The sequence below is a fragment of the Hyla sarda genome, chromosome 4, assembly GCF_029499605.1.
Source record: "Hyla sarda isolate aHylSar1 chromosome 4, aHylSar1.hap1, whole genome shotgun sequence".
Classification (NCBI taxonomy): Eukaryota; Metazoa; Chordata; class Amphibia; order Anura; family Hylidae; genus Hyla; species Hyla sarda.
Window position 1 is genome coordinate 239,612,764 of NC_079192.1, and position 19,887 is coordinate 239,632,650.

General features: G+C 42.4%; 1 protein-coding gene across 1 annotated transcript in view; it reads left to right on the forward strand.

The window, feature by feature from the left end:
* Positions 1–19,887, forward strand: part of AASS (aminoadipate-semialdehyde synthase) — a 118,271-nt gene that overhangs the window by 3,785 nt on the left and 94,599 nt on the right. The window contains exon 2 of the mRNA XM_056573796.1: positions 5,652–5,869. Coding sequence (XP_056429771.1) covers positions 5,660–5,869 — 210 coding nt within the window. The 5' untranslated portion in view covers positions 5,652–5,659. The remainder of the gene's footprint in view (positions 1–5,651; positions 5,870–19,887) is intronic.

Genomic DNA, 19,887 nt, shown 5'->3' on the forward strand with positions numbered 1-19,887 from the left:
ACAAAAAAATTCCAAAGTCCAAAATAGCGTATTTTTGGTCACTTTTTAGATAATGAAAAAATGAATAAAAAGCGATCAAAAAGTCCGATCAATGCAAAAATAGTACCGATAAAAACTTCAGAACACGGTGCAAAAAATGAGTCCTCATACCGGCCCGTATGCGGAAAAATTAAAAAGTTATAGGGGTTAGAAGATGAGAATTTTTAACATAGAAATTTTCCTGCGTGTAGTTATGATTTTTTTTCCGAAGTACGACAATATCCAACCTATATAAGTAGGGTATCATTTTAATCGTATGGACTTACAGAATAAAGATAAGGTGTCATTTTTACCGAAAAATGCATTGCGTAGAAACGGAAACCCCCAAAATTTACAAAATGAAATTTTTTCTTAAATTTTGTCCCACAATTAATTTTTTTTCCGTTTTGCCGCGGATTTTTGGGTAAAATGGCTAATGTCACTGCAAAGTAGAATTGGTGGCGCAAAATATAAGCCATCATATGGAATTTTATGTGCAAAATTGAAAGGGTTATGATTTTTAGAAGGTGATTAGGAAAAAATGAAAATGCAAAAACAGAAAACCGCTGAGTCCCTAAGGGGCTATAGTAATTTCCAGCACAAAGATATAAGCCTTTTAATTATTATGTAAATGAGGGTCAAAAGCCTAGTGGGTGTTCCCCAACATTGCAAGAGCCAGGTCCATGTCCTCTTTTATCTAGTGGCTGTCAGTCAAATGAGATAGAAGGATGCAAGAGGTAGTGAGGACATGGGCTGGACTTGCCTGGTCTCTTGCCATGCTGGTGAATGCTCTCCGGGCTTTTGAGTCTCATTTGCATAATAACTACAAGCAGGGGTCATGTCCTGTGGAAAAAAGTGTGGGAACTCACCCAAGATTTCCATTCAAGGGCTGGTTCTGCTGATGGGAACAGTGTTCCTGCTGTAGAAAAAGTGCAGGAACTCAGTTCCCATGAGTTCCTGCAGGACTGGAGCCCTGACTACCACGGTTTTAGGTCCGGTCAGAAAACCGGATACAGGGCAAAAATCCGGTCAGCTCGTTCAAATGAATAAGATGTGGGCCGGGATACGGGAGTGCCCGGTTTTCACTCCCCCCAGCTGGATCTGGTCCCCGTATGGCCAAAACGTAGTGTGAACCCAGCCTTAGAAATGTACACCAGCTACGAGCTAGAGTAGATTTCTGGGATAACGTACGGTAGAAGTTGTGTTAAGATTGTTGGTCTGGAGGGAGGCTACGGTCCCTTATTATAAGCCCTGCCACTTTTAAAAATGTGTTGTTAGTGGCATAAGTTTGAAAAGTTGCAAATATATCCACAAATCACCACATGGCCAAAGAATTTCCAACTCCAAAATGAAAAAGGTTATCCAGGCATAGAAAAACGGAGCTGATTTCTTAATACAACAGCACCACACCTGTCCTCAGGTTTTGTGTGGTATTGCAGCTCAGTTCCATTGAAGTGAATGAAGCCAAGTTATAATACCACATACAACCCGAGGACAGATGTGGTGCTGTTTTTAACACCTTAACGACCATGGACTAGTATACACGTCCAGGCAGGACGCACATTCCCGCACCAGAACGAGTATACACGCATGCAGTCTGATGAAGCACGATCCCGTGTGAAACAGCTGCTGTAATTGCAGCGCCATCCAGGTGTCTGACCTCATCCTTTTGGCGTTTTTAATGCACTGAAATAAAGAGAATTTTGGAGCACTGATCCGGTGAGTGGCCTCTCATTTATTCTTTCTCATTTGTGACCATTGTGACCATTTCATTGAGATTGAGCCCCACCATCAACGGCCCATTTGTCGTATCCTCCAGAACGCCCCGACCACACGCACACACTCAGATAGAAGCAGGTTGTGCTGACCGCTGTCTCTACAGAAGTACTTCGTGGGTGCTGCCCAGTGCACCCACGAGATCGCAGCAGGGATTCTGCTGTAACACACAGCTGGGACCCTGTCGCACTGCCAGGGCTGAAGCAAACTTCAGTTTCGGCAGTTTAACCCTAACAGCCGTGGTCGGAAGTGACCGCGGGCTGTAAGTGTTTTGGCAGAGGGAGGGAGCTCATGATCGGAGGGATGATCGCGGGGTGCCGTGTGTGATCCCCGGCAGGCGGGACCCTGCCGCACTTCCAGGACCAAAATAAATTTTGGTCCCGGCAGTTTAACCCTTACAGCCACGTCCGGAAGCGACCGCGAGCTGTAAGGAGTTTTGACAGAGGGAGGTGGCTCCCTTTGTCTCTCTCCTGTAGCACCCTGCAACGATCGCGGGGTGCTGCATGTTACCTGGGCAGCCGGGGGTCTACAAGGACCCCCAGGTCTGCCCTGGTTATTGCCTGTCAGGACGTGCCAGGCAGCATGTAACTGCAATGCTTTGGAATACTAAGTAAAAAAAATTGAAATTAAAAATAATGTATAAAAGTGTAAAATAAATAAATAAAAAAAATGTAAATAAATATAATGAACAATAAAAATGCATAATGTGTAGGATCACATGGCGCTCAATCTCAGCATATTACATGCTGTGGATGCCCGCCAGCAGTCACAATAATGAGCTCCCATCTGCGGCTAGGTAGCTTTGTGTGTCCACTCATAGCAGCGGATTTCCCGCCGGCAGTCATGAGCGGACACACTGAGTTACCCAGCCGCAGCAGTGATCTCGCCCTTGTGACTGCTGGGGGGCATCCGCGGTGGGACATATGCTGCAGACGCGCTCTATGTGACCCTACACTGCGTCCCGTTCATACTGCATTTCAGCAGTATGTTAGAAGTAGGGACCGACCGATATCGTTTTTTTAGGGGCGATACCGATAATCGGTGGAGGTTAGGGCCGATAGCCGATAACTTATACCGATATTTCGGTATAAGTTATCGGCTATTTATCCCCCCGCGACACCGCTGAAGATCATTGATTGATTTAAAGCAGGCGCTTTAAATCAATGCACTGCAGTGGCTTTTGCGGTGCCATAGACCGCCGCCACCCGCTTCTCTCCCCCTGCCTGTCCGGGGGTCCTGTCCTATCACCGCCACCGCTCCCCCCGCCGCACCGCCACCGCACCCGCCCCTCCCGACCCGCCGCACTGCGACCGTTTTTTGCGCGACCAGTTGTCCTTTGTAATGACATAACTCATTATATCATAAAATGTATGGCGCAACCAAAAAACACTATTTTTGTGGGGAAATTAAAACGAAAAACGCAATTTTGCTAATTTTGGAAGGTTTCGTTTTCACGCCGTACAATTTATGGTAAAAATGACATGTGTTCTTTATTCTGAGGGTCAATACGATTAAAATGATACCCATTATTATATACTTTTATATTATTGTTGCGCTTAAAAAAAATCACAAACTTTTTAACCAAATTAGTACGTTTATAATCCCTTTATTTTGATGACCTCTAACTTTTTTATTTTTCCGTATAAGCGGCGGTATGGGGGCTCATTTTTTGCGCCGTGATCTGTACTTTTTTTTGATACCACATTTGCATATAAAAAACTTTTAATACATTTTTTATAATTTTTTTTTTAATAAAATGTATTAAAAAAGTAGGAATTTTGGACTTTTTTTTTTGTTCACGCCGTGCACCGTACGGGATCATTAACATTTTATTTTAATAGTTAGGACATTTACGCACGCGGCGATACCAAATATGTCTATAAAAAAAAATTTTTTACGCTTTTTGGGGATAAAATAGGAAAAAACGGACATTTTACTTTTTTATTGGGGGAGGGGATTTTTCACTTCTTTTTTACTTTTACATTTTTTTAAATTTTTTTTTTACACTTGAATAGTCACCATAGGGGACTATTCATAGCAATACCATGACTGCTAATACTGATCTGTTCTATCGGTCATCTCCTGCTCTGGTCTGCTCGATCACAGACCAGAGCAGGAGACGCCGGGAGCCGGACAGAGGAAGGAGAGGGGACCTCCGTCCGGCGTTCTGAATGATCGGATCCCCGCAGCAGCGCTGCGGGCGATCCGTTCATTCATTCAAATCGCGCACTGCCGCAGATGCCGGGATCTGTATTGATCCCGGCACCTGAGGGGTTAATGGCGGACGCCCGCGAGATCGCGGGCGTCGGCCATTGCCGGCGGGTCCCTGGCTGCGATCAGCAGCCGGGATCAGCTGCGCATGACACGGGCATCGCTCCGATGCCCGCGGTTATGCACAGGACGTAAATGTACGTCCTGGTGCGTTAAGTACCACCTCACCAGGACGTACATTTACGTCCTGCGTCCTTAAGGGGTTAACTGTCAGACAGCCGCGCGTCACTGCTAGCCGCCCAAGGACTGATCAGAGCGGTCTCTGGCCCAGCCAATACACTTGTAGGGATGCAGTATTGTTCTGACAGCTCCGATCCTTCGCAGGCATGGGGTGAGGTCTATAATTCATATAATGATGCCCTGAAAGCCAAAGGGTGCGTTCACACTGAGTAATTCAAGAAGAATTTACTCAAGTAATTCCTGTTGAATTCTCCACTCCAAATTAATGCACATCTCCTCTGCCCATTGACTTTAATGTTTTTTTCTGCTGTCTTGTTCACACTGCGGAAATTCCGATGCTGCATTCCTTTCCGCTTGAAGAAACATGTTCATTCTTCAAGCGGAATCCGTGAGCAGAATCTAATAGGTAAAAAAAAATTCTGCCCAACCTCGTTTTCAAGCGGAATTCGATCGGAAGTCAAGCGGAATTAAGAAAAGTTGAATTAAATAGCCTCCTCCTTCATTCCTCTTCATTTCCGCATGGAAATTCCGCTTGAATTCCTCTTGATGGATAAAATGACAGAAGTCAACAATTTCCTGACCAAAATTATTCCACGTGAATTCCTCAGTGTGAACGCACCTAAAGAGGGCTCCTCTCCATCTTGGTCCTACCAGGTGGTCAGGCAACCAGATATGGACAAAGTAGGGGTACTGCCCAGCCCGGGACGTACACGATGATAAAATATGGGGAGTATTTCCTCCATTTTCAAAAGAGACTTTCCAAAATGACGTTCCACAAATAAAGAATTTGTGGAAAAAAAGCTAATTTGAAATAATTCTAGCCACACAATAAGGGCTCAACGTACTCACTTTTTCCCTAGGTGAATATTTCAGGGGGCGTAGTTTTGAAAATGGGGTCACTTCTGGGGGTGCAGTATTGTTCTGACAGCTAGAATGCTTTGCAAGATGACTTGCGGCCTATAATTTGTATAATGATATCCTGATGGTGCTCCTCTCCTTTTGGGTCCCACCATGTGGCCATGCAACCAAATATGGCCTAAGCGGAGGTATTACCGAACACGGGACGAACAGTGTAATAAAATATGGGGAGCATTTTCTACTTTTCAGATGCAATGTCCAAAAAATATATCCCACAAATGCATAATAGGTGAATACTTTAGGGGGTGTAGTTTCCAAGATGGGGTCACATTTGGGGGTTCTTTTTAAGGCATTTTTGCTAGAAAACCCTCAGTGGAATTCCAGACGTAAGGTGTTAAAAGAAATCTCTGTTTTTCTCTTTCTGGATAACCCCTTTAATCCCTGCCTGTGTATCTTACAGTAGTGAGAGGGTTTATTTGTTTTGTTTTTCTCTGCTACATTTTTTGTCATTCACATTCTAAACTTTTACACTGTTTTACACTCCTAAGGTCTCAACATGTGGCAAGTCCTGAAATGGCGGAAATACAATGCAGTATATAACCATTTTGTCCGCGGTCACCATAAAGCTGTGCTAGCTATAAGAAGGGAAGACATCAATGTCTGGGAGAGGAGAGCACCTCTTGCTCCAAAGCATGTAAAGGAGCTTACAAACCTTGGCTACAAGGTCCTGGTGCAGCCATCAAACAGAAGAGCTATCCATGAGAAGGTATTATCTTTTTGTAGTGATGTTGATCACAGTGGTCTTCACAATTAAGTTGTGGTGTTTATGTTGTGTTTTTTTGCTTGCTTTTGAACATAGAATTCTCATCAAGGTAAAGTTAACACCTTCCCCATATTCAGCAGACATATACTTACAGCGAGACATAAGTTGCCATACACTGCTGTATATCTATGGCGCTGTGCTGACACTGGCTCTAAAGCTGAGTCCTGCATTAGCATTGGGTCTCAGTTTTATGTCACAGATATTACCCATCCTGGTCATTTATTCCTTTTAGATGCCATGTTCAATAGCAATTTTATTTAACCTCTTAACGACTGCGGACGTATATTTACGTCCTTTGCCGGCTCCCGCGGGGTAACGCGACCATCAACGGCCAGGACCCGCGGCTAATACAGGACATCACCGATCGTGGTGATGCCCTGTATTAACCCTTCAGACGCGGCGATCAAAGCTGCCCGCCGCGTCTGAAGCGAAAGTGAATCTAACCCGGCTGTTCGGGAGCACCGCGGTGAAATCGCGGCATCCCGAACAGCTTACAGGACACCGGGAGGGACCCTTCCTGCCTCCTTGGTGTCCGATCAGCGAATGACTGCTCCGTGCCTGAGATCCAGGCAGGAGCAGTCAAGCGCCGATAACGCTGATCACAGGCATGTTAATACACGCCAGTGATCTGTGTAAGAGAGTGTGTGCAGTGTTATAGGTCCCTATGGGTGCTATGACATTGCAAAAAAAAAAAAAGTGTTAATAAAGATCATTTAACCCCTTCCCTAATAAAAGTTTGAATCACCCCCCTTTTCCCATTAAAAAAAGAAAAGTGAAAATAAAAATAAACATATGTGGTATCGCCATGTGCGTAAATGTCCGAACTATAGAAATATATCATTAATTAAACCGCATGATCAATGGCGTATGCGCAAAAAAATTCCAAAAAAGCGTATTTTGGGTCACTTTTTATACCATTAAAAAAATGAATAAAAAGTGATCAAAAAGTCTGATCAAAACAAAAATGGTACCGATAAAAACCTCAAATCACGGCGCAAAAAATTAGCCTTCAATCCGCCCTGTACGTGGAAAATTAAAAAAGTTATAGGGGTCAGAAGATGACATTTTTAAACATATACATTTTCCTGCATGTAGTTATGATTTTTTTCCAGAAGTATGGCAAAATTAAACCTATATAAGTAGGGTATCATTTTAATCGTATGGACCTACAGAATAATAAGGTGTCATTTTTACCGAAATATGCACTGCATAGAAACGGAAGCCCCCAAAAGTTACAAAATGGGTCTTTTTCTGCGATTTTTGTCGCACAATGATTTTTTTTTTTTTCCGTTTCGCCGTGAATATTTGGGTAAAATTACTAATGTCACTGCAAAGTAGAATTGGTGACGCAAAAAATAAGCCATAATATGGATTTTTAGGTGGAAGGAAGAAAAAACGAAAATGCAAAAACTGAAAAATCCTGCGTCCTTAAGGGGTTAAAGTGTACCTGTCATCAACAAAAACTTTTTATATAATGTAGATAATACCATTATATGTATATTTGTAAAATACATTGGTTAAAAATTGTGCATATTATTGGGTATAAAAAAAAATGCTGTCCCTGCAGCTATTGTCTGTGTATGTCTATGAGGAGTCCAAATACAGGAAGTGAGTTCAGGACAAGCAGGGATCTGTGCAGACTCCTGGCTTGTCAATCATCCTGATGTATGAGCCAGGAGCATGTTATAGAGCCTCAGTGCACACTGTCCTGCTTGTCCATCCTCACTTCCTGTTTTTGGACTCCTCATAGAGACACACATGCATTCGCTGCAGGGACAAAAATATACACGTTTTTTAACCAATGTATATTAAAAATATTATCTAAAACGATTTGTTGACGACAGGTACACTATAAAAGTTTACAAAAAAAAGACATAGTGAATAACAACATTTACGTTTTTTTTCATTGTGCATCTCAAAAGGGAAATAATAAAAAGCAATTAAAACTTTGTGTCCTCCCAAATGGTACCAGTAAAAATGGCATTGGATCATCACCACACAGCTCTATCAACAGCAAAATGAGAATGTTATGAAATGTTATTGGATACACTGACATAAACACAAGAACACAAGAATTGTTTAAATCAAACATATTTTTTACGAATTTTTGGTGTGTGTGTTTTTCAGCCTCCCCTCCCCTATAAGATATTTGCTGCATAGGTCACAGAGCATCCTTAGAAAATTGTCCCATACAAATAATAGTCTAGAGATGTTCATTGGCCCTGATTTACTATTGAAAACCCGACACATGTTGTTGGTTTGTGCGCCAGATTATGGCGCATTTCGTAAAAAATTCTATCTGTGCCTGTATTTGCGCCAGAAAAAAAAAAAAACGGGCTTGGTCATTGGGAAAAAGGGGGCATGTCCCTGACATTTTCCGAAAAAATCCCAACATATTTACTAAGGTTTCCACAGGAAATTTGAGGAAAACCCTACAAGAAAATCATGTTTCAGTATCTGTCTGTATTCTGTTTAAAAAAATAAAAATAAAAAAATAAAAATTTTTTTTTAATCTAGGATTTATATATAATATATATTTTATTTTACCTTTTAATCATGTTAGATAAAATGGACCTTTTCTGTCCTAAAGTCAGATGCTTAAAAAGAGATTGGGGGGCTCACACTATGGCCCTCATTTACTTAGAAAATCGGGTTGTAAATCTATCTTGCTTTCTTACCCGATTCTTTTTTCCCCTGGTATTTATTATTATGTCGCATCCTGTTTGTCACACGTGGGTTTTGTAGGTTTTGGTTTCCAACTCCTCTGAGTTGTCGGGGAAAAAATCCACAACAATTCAACAAATTCGGGTTGGAAACCTTTATAAATACGTGGGAAAGCTCAGAAATGTCGGGTTATACCCCTTTTTCAGGTTTGGGAGAATCCACATCGGGTCCGTCGGGAAAAAATGTTGCATCGTGTCGCAGACTGGCGCACGATGTCTGCGACATGGCGCAGACAGATGCGCCAAAAAAACCTGACAAAAGAAGTCTGGTTTAGAATAGTAAATGAGGGCCTATATGTATATATACCGAGGTACTTGTGTTGCATGTACCCTACGTGCCAAAAAATAGTAGTATAGAGTAGAAAAGAGAAGACAGACCTCAAGGTATATATATGTAAAGATGAACAAGCTAGTTAGATATGCATAAACAATTTATTAGTGAAATACAATTGAAAGTGTCGAAGCAGGGTCCTTGCCGTGGACTGTATACTTATTGGTATTCAAAATTCATACAGGAACAAACATGAACTGTTAAAATAATCTAAAATCATTTAAAAGTCATTTGAGGTATATATATTGTATTAAAAAAAAAAATGTTTTAAAAGATTCTCAATACAGCCACCCGCAAGTAGTTCAATTACCGTATATTGTATCCGTGGTATTTAGTAGCAAAGTGATAGTTTGTAATAAGAGGCTGGTGCTATGCACCACTCACTGCACCGCTTCTATTAATCTCCGGGATGGGAACCTCGCTTGTCAGGACTGGCACGGCTATGCGGCCGGCCCGGGGATGGTGTCCGTGCGCTGGTCTGGCTTGGTATCCGGAGTGGCACAGGTTGGCGTCTGGCCAATATTTGGCAGTGGAATGAAGACAAAGTCCAGTGATGAGCGTGAGCAGACAGCTTCCTTGTGTGTGTCCAGAGCTGCAGAGCGCTCATCTGAGCAGTGGGCTGTAAATTGGGGAATTCCAGCTGTTGCAAGTGCTGGAAATGCTGTAGATGGTTGTTTCTTCAGGGTGGTCTGTATTGACAAGGTGTGTAAGTATGCTAGACGTGTTTCGGGGAGACGCCTTTGAAATTGCCCTATTTTGACCACCTATATCTTACTATTTTTTCGGTATACAGGGCGGTATAAGGACTAATTTTTTACACCGTGATCTGTAGTTTTTATCAGTACCACTTTTGCTTACGTTTTACTTTTTTACATTTTTTGGAATAAAATGTGACAAAAAAAGCATCAATTTTGGACTTTTTTATTTTTTAATGTTTCTGCCGTTCACCATACGGGATAATTTACCAAATATGTTATATATAATATTTTTTTTTTTTTTTAAACGCTTTTTTGGGGGTAAAATGGAGAAAAACTGATTTACATTTTTTATTGGGGGAGGGGAGTACATCAGGAGACGTGGAGGAGGCCGTAGGAGGTCAACAACCCAGCAGCAGGACCGCTACCTCTGCCTTTGTGCAAGGAGGAGCAGGAGGAGCACTGCCAGAGCCCTGCAAAATGACCTCCAGCAGAGCACAAATGTGCATGTGTCCAAACGGTCAGAAACGGGTTCCATGAGGGTGGTATGAGGGCCCGATGTCCACAGGTGGATGTTGTGCTTACAGCCCAACATGGTGCAGGACGTTTGGCATTTGCCAACTCTATATCACTAGTGTAGGTCAGCTGGTGTTATTATTCATTTGATATTTGGCTTAGAGGTTTTGATTTGATCGGTTGTGTACATCACAATTATACTCACAGCAAAATACATAACCCATTTCACATCACACCAATATTTTAAATATTTTCAATATTATTATAATTTTATACTTTCATATAATATTTATATACTTTGGTACACTGTTACCATGATTTTACATTTATGGTCAGTTATTACTATTGGCACACAATGAATTTACCTCATCCAATATCTCTACATTCCATTCACATAAATAGATATCGCATATTAATTCACTCACATATATTATTTAATACAAGTCTTTTTATTTTCAATGCATTCCACAGCAGAGTATATGTAATTCGAAACAGTCCTATTCATTTAGTACTGAACTATTTTGTTTTGTTTACTTTGTTTACTCTGGATCTGATGTCACTAATTGATAGAGGAGGAGTTAAATATATAAAATAAGATACAGTGACCCCCCCCCCATTACACTTATTCTTAGCTGCTGAAGAAAGGACTGAGACAGTCCTGAAACGCGTCCAGCGTCCCCTCAATACTTATTGAGACCACCAGTGTACTTGCCCTGCTTAGTCAATAGCAGTCCGATACCGGATAATAAACTGTCAATCACCCGACACCCGGTGAAGGAGACATCCGCGCCTCGCTGCCACGAGGACGCCACCGGCACATGTACGTGCGCATCCGCAGAACCGCTGCGACAACACCACCCGCAACCCACCATCTACCAACATCACCACTGTGGGAGACGGCCGAGTCTCCGGTGATGCTGTCGCATGCCAAGACAGCTACTCAGTGCTAACACACTGTGGGATTACACAGCGCAACAGGAGGAGATCGCAGCATCCCCATGAAGTTCAGCGCATCAGTGTCCGGGAGCAGTGAGATACAAAGTATCATACAAATATGCATGCATATTAACAGTGACTGCACACTAGCTGTTGTCTACAAAAAGGAAGTATATCTTCTACTTAAACGTTGAAGTGCTAAAATAGCCGGACTCATCTGAACAGTTGCTACGGGTCACCAACTTTATGGTTGCCATTGGTTACCACAATACCGGGATCGGTCTATATTAGCAGGACTTTTTTATGAGAGGAGATTATTGACCATTGTGGATGGACTAAGACTTTCCCACCCAGATCCCTCTCTCTATATATGTTTATGGTGGTCTCTATATTTTATATTTTTTACAAATTTTTTACAAGTATATTTTATTACTGTACAATACATATGTTATAGTTCTTAATAGTTGGTGCTGCGCCTACACAAGGGCCCTGTGAGACGCAGTTGCTGCTATTTACACTTTATCTTATATTTTATTGTCACAATATATAATCAATAAGTTGAAATATTACTTGAAACACAACCTGTCCAGTTGTCTCAAACCCTGAGCCCTAATATATATATTTCTACTGATTTGTAAATTACTTCTATTAAAAAATCTTAATCCTTCCAGTATTTATTAGCTACTGAATACTACAGAGGAAATTTGTTTTCTTTTTGGAACACAGAGCTCTCTGCTGAATCACGAGCACAGTACTCTCTGCTGACATCTCTGTCCATTTTAAGAACTGTCCAGAGTAGGAGAAAATCCCCATAGCAAACATATGCTGCTCTTGACAGTTCCTAAAATGGACAGAGATTTCAGCAGAGAGCACTGTGCTCGTGATGTCAGAAGAGAGCACTGTTTTCCAAAAAGAAAATAATTTCCTCTGTAGTATTTAGCAGCTGGCATGGCATGACTGATTCAGACCAATGGCAGCGCAGGACAGTGGGTTGCCATGGCAACCCCCTGTTCTGCCCACCCCCTGGATGTCATGCAGAACGGGGGGAGAAGATGGAGGCCGGTACCTGAGAAGAAGATGGCCTGGGGAGACAGGCGCAAGTAGGGAAACGATGGAGGGGGGGGGGGGGAAGCAAAGGAAGGGGGCAGTAAGCGATATTTACTGCTGCCCTTGCTAGTGGGTGCCTAACTGCAACTCCCAGCATGGTGGGAGTTGTAGTTTTGCAACATCTGGAGGTTCACAGTTTGGAGACCATGGTTACAGTGGTGCCCAAACGGTAGCCCTCCAGATGTTGCCAAACTACAACTCTCAGCATGCCTAGATTGCCCAGGCATGCTGTGAGTTGTAGTTCTGTAACATCTGTCCCTTCAGATTTAGCAATTTTCATGACATTTTTGAAAATGCTCTATTTTGAAGCCCTCTAGTTTTTCAAAAAGTAAAAATATGTCCATTTTATGATGCCAACATAAAGTGGATATATTTTATTTGTGAAGAAAAATAAAATTTATTTGGAATATCCATTTTCCTTACAAGCAGAGAGCTTCAAAGTTAGAAAAATGCTACATTTTCAAAATTTTCATGACATTTTGGGATTTTTCACCAAAAAAAGATGCAAGTAATGACGAAAATTTACCAGCAAAATAAAGTAGAATATGTCACGAAAAAACATTCTCAGAATCAAAATATTCGGTAAAAGCGTTTTAGAGTTATTAATGCGTAAAGCGACGGTGGTCAGAATTGCGAAAAAGGGCTCAGTCCTTAAGGTGAAAAAGTGCTGCGTCCTTAAGGGGTTAACTTCGCCCTCAAAGTTTTCAAAATGACATATAGGTTATTAACCTTTTTAGGTGTTTACAAATGTTAAAGCAAAGTGGCGGTGGAATTTAACCCTTTAGGGCTAGGATTCCATTTAGTTTTTTTCCCCAGCATTTTTTTCACTGAAAAAAAGCCAGTGCAATTTCCTGCATCTGGTGTTTTTTCTGGCGTTTTTGCATTTGAGTTGAAATTGTATTTTTGGCCCCTTTTTGGCATTTTTTCAAAATGTGTTGGAAACCAAAAAAAAATGTAAAAATAAAATTACAGTAGGGAGGGGAAAAAATTGATTTACAATTTTTTATTTTTCATAATGAACTTTTAATTAATTTTTAATGTGTTTCATTTTTTTTAAAATTTAAAATGTGAACATAGCCTAAGAACGGCAGGATGTTGTTGGTGTAAAGTGCCACTGTTTCCTCTAACCCTCTATACTTTAAAGGGGTATTCCAGGAATCAAAAAACAGGCCTTATTTCTTTGAAAGACCTCTTGCTGTCTGTCTCCAGTTTGGGTGTGGTTCTGCAGCTTAGTTCCATTGAAGTGAATGAAGCCAAGTTTTAATACCACACCCAAAGTGGAGACAAGGAGGGTGCTCTCTTTGAAAGAATAAATGCCTGTTTTTTGATTCCTGGAATACCCCTTTAAACCCCACCATGGACAAAGAGGAGCTAAACTTTAGACATATCACTAGTGACAGTGCCTAGTTAAATTAACCTACCGTATATTACAAGATTTTCCACAATTTTAAGGTGCAATTTTACTACCAACGTTACGATTGGTAACACTGTTCAATGCCATAGGCACAGCATGGATCACTGTTATTGACGCTCCACTTATACAGGGTGCTATGGCTGCCTGTACTCCTAGAGCGATAATCGGACTGCACAGAGACAGATAGAGACCCCCCGCCCCGACCTTCACTCCAGCTGATCGAGACCTTGTGATTACCCTTGCTCTCGCTTCAAAGAGAGTTAACACAAAATGGGGTGTATTTTAAGTCATGTCGTGTTAACCTATTCATGCTCATAATGCTATAGGGTTCCCAGCAAAAAAAAAATTTTTAAATATTTTTTTTTTTTTTTGCAACCTATTTTGACTTTTTTCCTCCCGGGTTTTGCACCCAAACTGCATGCGCCAGATTTTGAAACAGATCTCCAAAACCTGACTCCTTTTTTCACTCAGAAGGTCCAAAATGGGGCATGGCTCTGACAAAGGAGTGGGGAAACGTAGGGAAAAACACAATCTTAAATATCGTAAATACCATAGAAAAAAAATCACAAAGAAAACTTCCCTCCACTTTTAGTAAATGAGCATCATTGTACTTTATACTTTAATTGTACTTTATATTAGTGGTAAGTTTTGGTTTCTAAAGTCACCAAAACATTGGAAAAATTTGCATTTTTCTAGATTGGAAATGTTCTACTTTAAGTGAAATAGTCATGTCAAATAAATCATAAATTCACATCTATCAAATGTCTACCTTATGTTAGCGTAATTTGTTAAACATTCTTTTATTTTTGTAGGGCATTAGGAGGTTTATAATATTATGAGCATTTTCTTTCAAATTTTCAACAAGATGTAAAAATCCAATAATTTCTTTTTTTAGGGACCACCTCATTTGTGAAATGGATTTGAGGGACCTGTATGCTAGAACCCCCCCCCCCCCCCAAATCATCCCATTTTAAATGGGAGTTACACAACGGCATAGCCCCACCAGGCACCCTATTAACGTAATTCTGGAACCATGCTGTTTGTGTGACCTTCATGAATGTCCAAGATAGTTGGGTAAATTTCGTAACTTCCCTGCTTGGTCTGCTTTCGGCTTTCTTGACCAGCTTCAGCATGTTTGCAGACAGAAAGTTCTGAAGTAAGGATATGGGACAAGCCTTTTAAGATAAAAATTTGCAAATTTTTAGTTTCAGTTCATTTTCACTAGTCACTATTGTGTGCCACCTGACTCGCACACCAGGTCTAAGGTATTTTTTCAAATCAACTGGTGCCAGGAAGTTAAACAGACCTGTAAATTACTTCTATTAAGAAATCTCCAAAACTTATCAGCTGCTGTATGCTCCAGAGGAAGTTGAGTTGTTCTTTTCTGTCTGACCCTAGTGCTCTCTGCTGACACCTGTGTCTGTCAGGAACTATCTGGAGCAGGAGAGGTTTGCTATGGGGATTTGCTCGTACTCTGGACAGTTCCTGATACAGACAGAGATGTCAGCAGAGAGCACTGTGGACAGACAGAAAAGAACAACTCAACTTCCTCTGCGGCATACAGCAGCTGATAAGTGCTGGTAGGATTAAGACTTTTTTAATAGAAGTAATTTGCAAATCTGTTTTAAATTTCCAGAGCCAGTTGATATATGTATATGTGTGTGTGTGTGTGTGTGTGTGTGTGTGTGTGTGTGTATGTATGTATATATATATATATATATATATATATATATATATATATATATATATATATATGAATGAATATGCAAAGCAGCTCATTACACAACCATTGCATATTCCCCTACCCAGAATGCCTGCGGAGTGCTAATTGGCCTAACCTGAATCTCCGTTACACCTGAAGAGGTGTCCTCTCCCTGAGGAAAGTACTGACCCCGTGTGTGTGTGTGTGTATATGTATATATATATATATATATTTATATATATATATATATATATATATATATATATATATATATATATAGTTTCCCACCGGAGTACCTCTTTAACATTACAGTTTTAAAGTACAATTTGTTATGAAGGTGATGATACTTATTATGTACGGGTATTAGTTTATGGTAATATAGGGCTTTATTTTATCCTTTTTTTTTTTTTTTTTTTTTTTTTTACCCCTTAACTCATTCTGCGTAATAAACCGGAGATGTCCGCTGCTATCATCAGCTGACATCTGCCGGTTATGACGGACATTGGAGATCGCTCAGATATCCGTCATTTAACTGAAGTTTCGGAAACCTCCGGGCTTCTGAGACGGGGACGTGACATCACGCCACTTCCCCTCCATTCATGTCTATAGGAGGGGGCGTAATGGCCGCAACGCCCCCTCCCATAGACATGAATGGAGGGGGCGTGGCATGACATCACGTCCCTGTCTCGGAAGCCCCGAGGTTTCCAAAACTTCAGACGAAGCTACGCATAGAATGCGGGCTGCTGCATGGAGATCGCAGGTGGTCCCAGCGGCGGGCCCCCCACGATCAGACATCTTATCCCCTATCCTTTCAAAAGGGGATAAGATGTTTTTGCCCGGAATACTCCTTTAATCGCTTTTTACTTTTTATTTTTTATTTTTCTGGGATATTATAAAAAATTGCAATTCTGTGGTTTGGTATTTTATTACATTTACTTTATGGGATACATAATGTTATATTTTAATAGTTCGTACAATCACGCACGCAGCAATACTAAATATGTTTATTTTTATTATGTTTTTATATAGGAAAAGGGGGTGATTTGCACTTTTAACATGGAAGGAGTTAATGTTTGACTTTTAAACTTTTATTAAAACTTTTTTTTTTTTTTACACTTTATTAGACTTTTAGGAGGAATCATTAGATTCCTCATACAGATCGATAGAGTTCTATTGAACTCCATTGATCTGTGTGCTCTGTGATCCATTGATAGAGCTTAGTCCAGCAGGCTCTATCAAAGACCGAGCCACGGACAGCAGGGAACAGAGGTAAGCCCTCCGGCTACCTCTATAGTGGATCTCCCCCTCGCGATCGCGATACGGCAGGGGGGGGGGGGGGGGAGTGATCCACCCCACTAGCCCACAGTGGTGATATAAAGGGTTAATAGCCAGCCGCGGCGATCGCCACATGCTGGCTTTTAGCGGCTGCCCCCGGCTACTGAGAACAGGCAGGGGCTGCAAAGTATGGAGCAGGCAGAAGTCGGGAGCCTTTTCCATACAGACAGCTGAGCACCTCCACGCTTGTCAGGTCTGGCCCTGCTTGTCAGAAAAATTCACCTGCCCGGCGCCCGAAACTGCATGTCACGGACGTTGGGCGATAGAACTGTGAGCAGGGATGTGGAATTCCTATGTAATTTATGCAGCGGGTACCCCGGTGGAAAGCAAATGTTTTTAAATCAACTGGTGCCAGAAAGTTAAAAAGATTTTGTAAATTATCCTGTATAACTGTATCCTGCAGAGAGAATTGTGCAGTTCTTTAGAGTCTGACCACAGTGCTCTCTACTGACACCTCTGTCTGTGTCAGGAACTGTCCAGATTAGAAGGATATTCCCATAGAAAACCTCTCCTGCTCTGGCAAGTTCCTCACACAGACAGAGGTGTCACAGAGAGCACTGTGGACAGACTGTAAAGAACTTCACAAATTTCTCTGTAGCATATCTGTAGTATACAGCAGCTCATAAGTACTGGAAGGGTTAGGATTTTTAAATAGAAGTTATTTACAAATTTGTTTAACTTTTTGGCTCCAGTTGATTTGAAAACATTATTTTACACTGAGTTCCCCTTTTCGGCAGTTTATGTTACTCTCACATAAAAACATTAAAGTGCCCACTCGACAAGGGAGCCTGGGGATGCCTTATTCTTGAGACAGAAGTGGGACAGAGGTGTCTGGCAGATGTTTAATACAGGGTTTTACAAATTTGTTATAAATCTAGGAGCCAGCTAAAAAAGGTTAGGAGCCATGATGCCGCATTTTACGCAACATCATATGATCAGTCGTTACTGTCTCCTCATCTTCCCCCTGTGTGTCTGGTATTACCGTCCTCTCATCTCCGCCATGTCAATCATTATTGTCTCCTTAAATGGGCACTGTCATGAAAATTTTTTTTTTGATATGTTGTAGTACTTAAGTACTACAACATATCTCTAATATACTTTTATAAAAAAAAATGCTTTTAAAACATATTAAAAGCAATTTGAAATTCGGCCACTAGGGGGCGCCCTCCTAGTGGCCGAATGCAGTGCGGAGTGACGTCACTGCAAAATTCCGACTGATTCCGGCAGGGCATCAGTCGAAATTTTGCGCAGGCGCAGTAACAGCCAGGGCTGCGCATCGGCTTCCCACACTCGCCGACTGCCCTGCTGCAAGGTGCGGGCGGCGCGGGGGGTTGGCTGCTCCAGCAAGGTGCGGGGAGTGCTGCTCCAAGGTACGGGGGGGATGGGGGGGAGCTGCTCCAAGGTACGGGGGGGATGGGGGGGAGCTGCTCCAAGGTACGGGGGGGGATGGGGGGAGCTGCTCCAAAGGTACGGGGGGGATGGGGGGAGCTGCTCCAAGGTACGGGGGGGGATGGGGGGAGCTGCTCCAAGGTACGGGGGGATGGGGGGAGCTGCTCCAAGGTACGGGGGGGATGGGGGGAGCTGCTCCAAGGTAGGGGGGGGATGGGGGGAGCTGCTCCAAGGTACGGGGGGGGATGGGGGGAGCTGCTCCAAGGTACGGGGGAGCTGCTCCAAGGTACGGGGGGATGGGGGGAGCTGCTCCAAGGTGCGGGGGGGATGGGGGGCGCTGCTGCAAGGTACGGGGGGGGGGGGGGGTGTTTGGGGTTTACTTACCGAGCGGCAGGAAGAGTCTCCCCCGTACCCGTCCCTCCCGCATCGGCTCCTGGCTCACTCCTTCCCCCATGAAACTCCTGTCCTGGGTGCCTCCAGTTGTTTTACCACTACAACTCCCAGCATGCCCTGACAGCCAATAGATGTCAGGGCATGCTGGGAGCTGTAGTGGTGAAACAGCTGGAGGCACCCTGTTAGGAGAACTAAGGGCGGAAGTGCCGGCCCCAGCAGGCATCAGTGACGTTGTGCCTGCTGGGGAAGTCTGCCTGGTAGTGAGCACACTACCAGGCAGACTAAATGCCATTTTAAAAATAGTAAAAAAAAATTAATAAAGGCAGGGAGGGTGTTAGGGATAGAAGTGCAATAGGCAGGGACAGAAAAAAAAAAATCATGATGGTGGGAGCTACCCTTTAAACCCCCCCCCCCCCCCCCCCCGTGTCAGTTATTACTGTCCTCTTATTTCAGCCCCCCTGTGTGCCATAGTTATAACTGTACCCTCATCTCCCCCCTCTGCATCAGTCAGAAGTGTACTCCTCTTTAAAAAACAAACAAAAACACTGTTTTACCTACATCTGCCTCCGTTCCCACGCTAATCTCTCGTTCACTATTTGTTGTCTTTGTTGGGCGCTCTGATGTCACGTGACTGCTGCAGCAATTCAGCAGCCTCAGTGGTGATGTGACTCTCTGTACTCCTGCAGAGCATCACTGTCAAGGCCACTGATTGGCTCCTATAATTACTGGACGTCTGCTGCTCATGTAGCACAGAGCCCCAACTGCAGTCACAATGAGGAAATAGAGGCGAAGGTAAGTACATTTCATTTATTTTTAAATATACAATCCTTATTGGAAAGGGCTAACAAAAACTTGGGTGCCACAACAAAATTCTTAGTCACTATGGTGACATGGTGCAAACCTGCCCTCCCCTGGATTTGTCAAGCCCTGGGTTATGACATATCCTATGGATATGCCATAAATATTTTTAATTCTTTAAAACCAAAAGTAGTGACATTCCGGACAGTAAGTCTTCAAAAGAAAACAAGTACAAAAATCCAGGGGAATACCTTTTTGTTTCCAGTAAAAATATATTGCAGTTGTCAGTTGACATGTTCTTTTGCAGAACATTGAACTTTATGCACATTTTGATAAAACAACCGACCTTGACAAGTTGGCGTGACCTTTACTGGAGCTGTGATCCGGCCTTTTTCAGTTCACTCTTTGAACTAGCAATGATGAAAGTGTTGTTGTCGCTGTAACTTAACCTGCGTGAGAGCAACATGAGAAAAGTTGGATAAAGCCAATGGGGCAAATTTATCGATACTTTCACCCAAAATCTAGTCTATAAAAGTTGCATTTTGTGCAATGCCTTTAAGTTTATGCACAAAACACGAGTCTGACAGCAGCTTACCTCTCCTCTCTCCATACATAACAAATA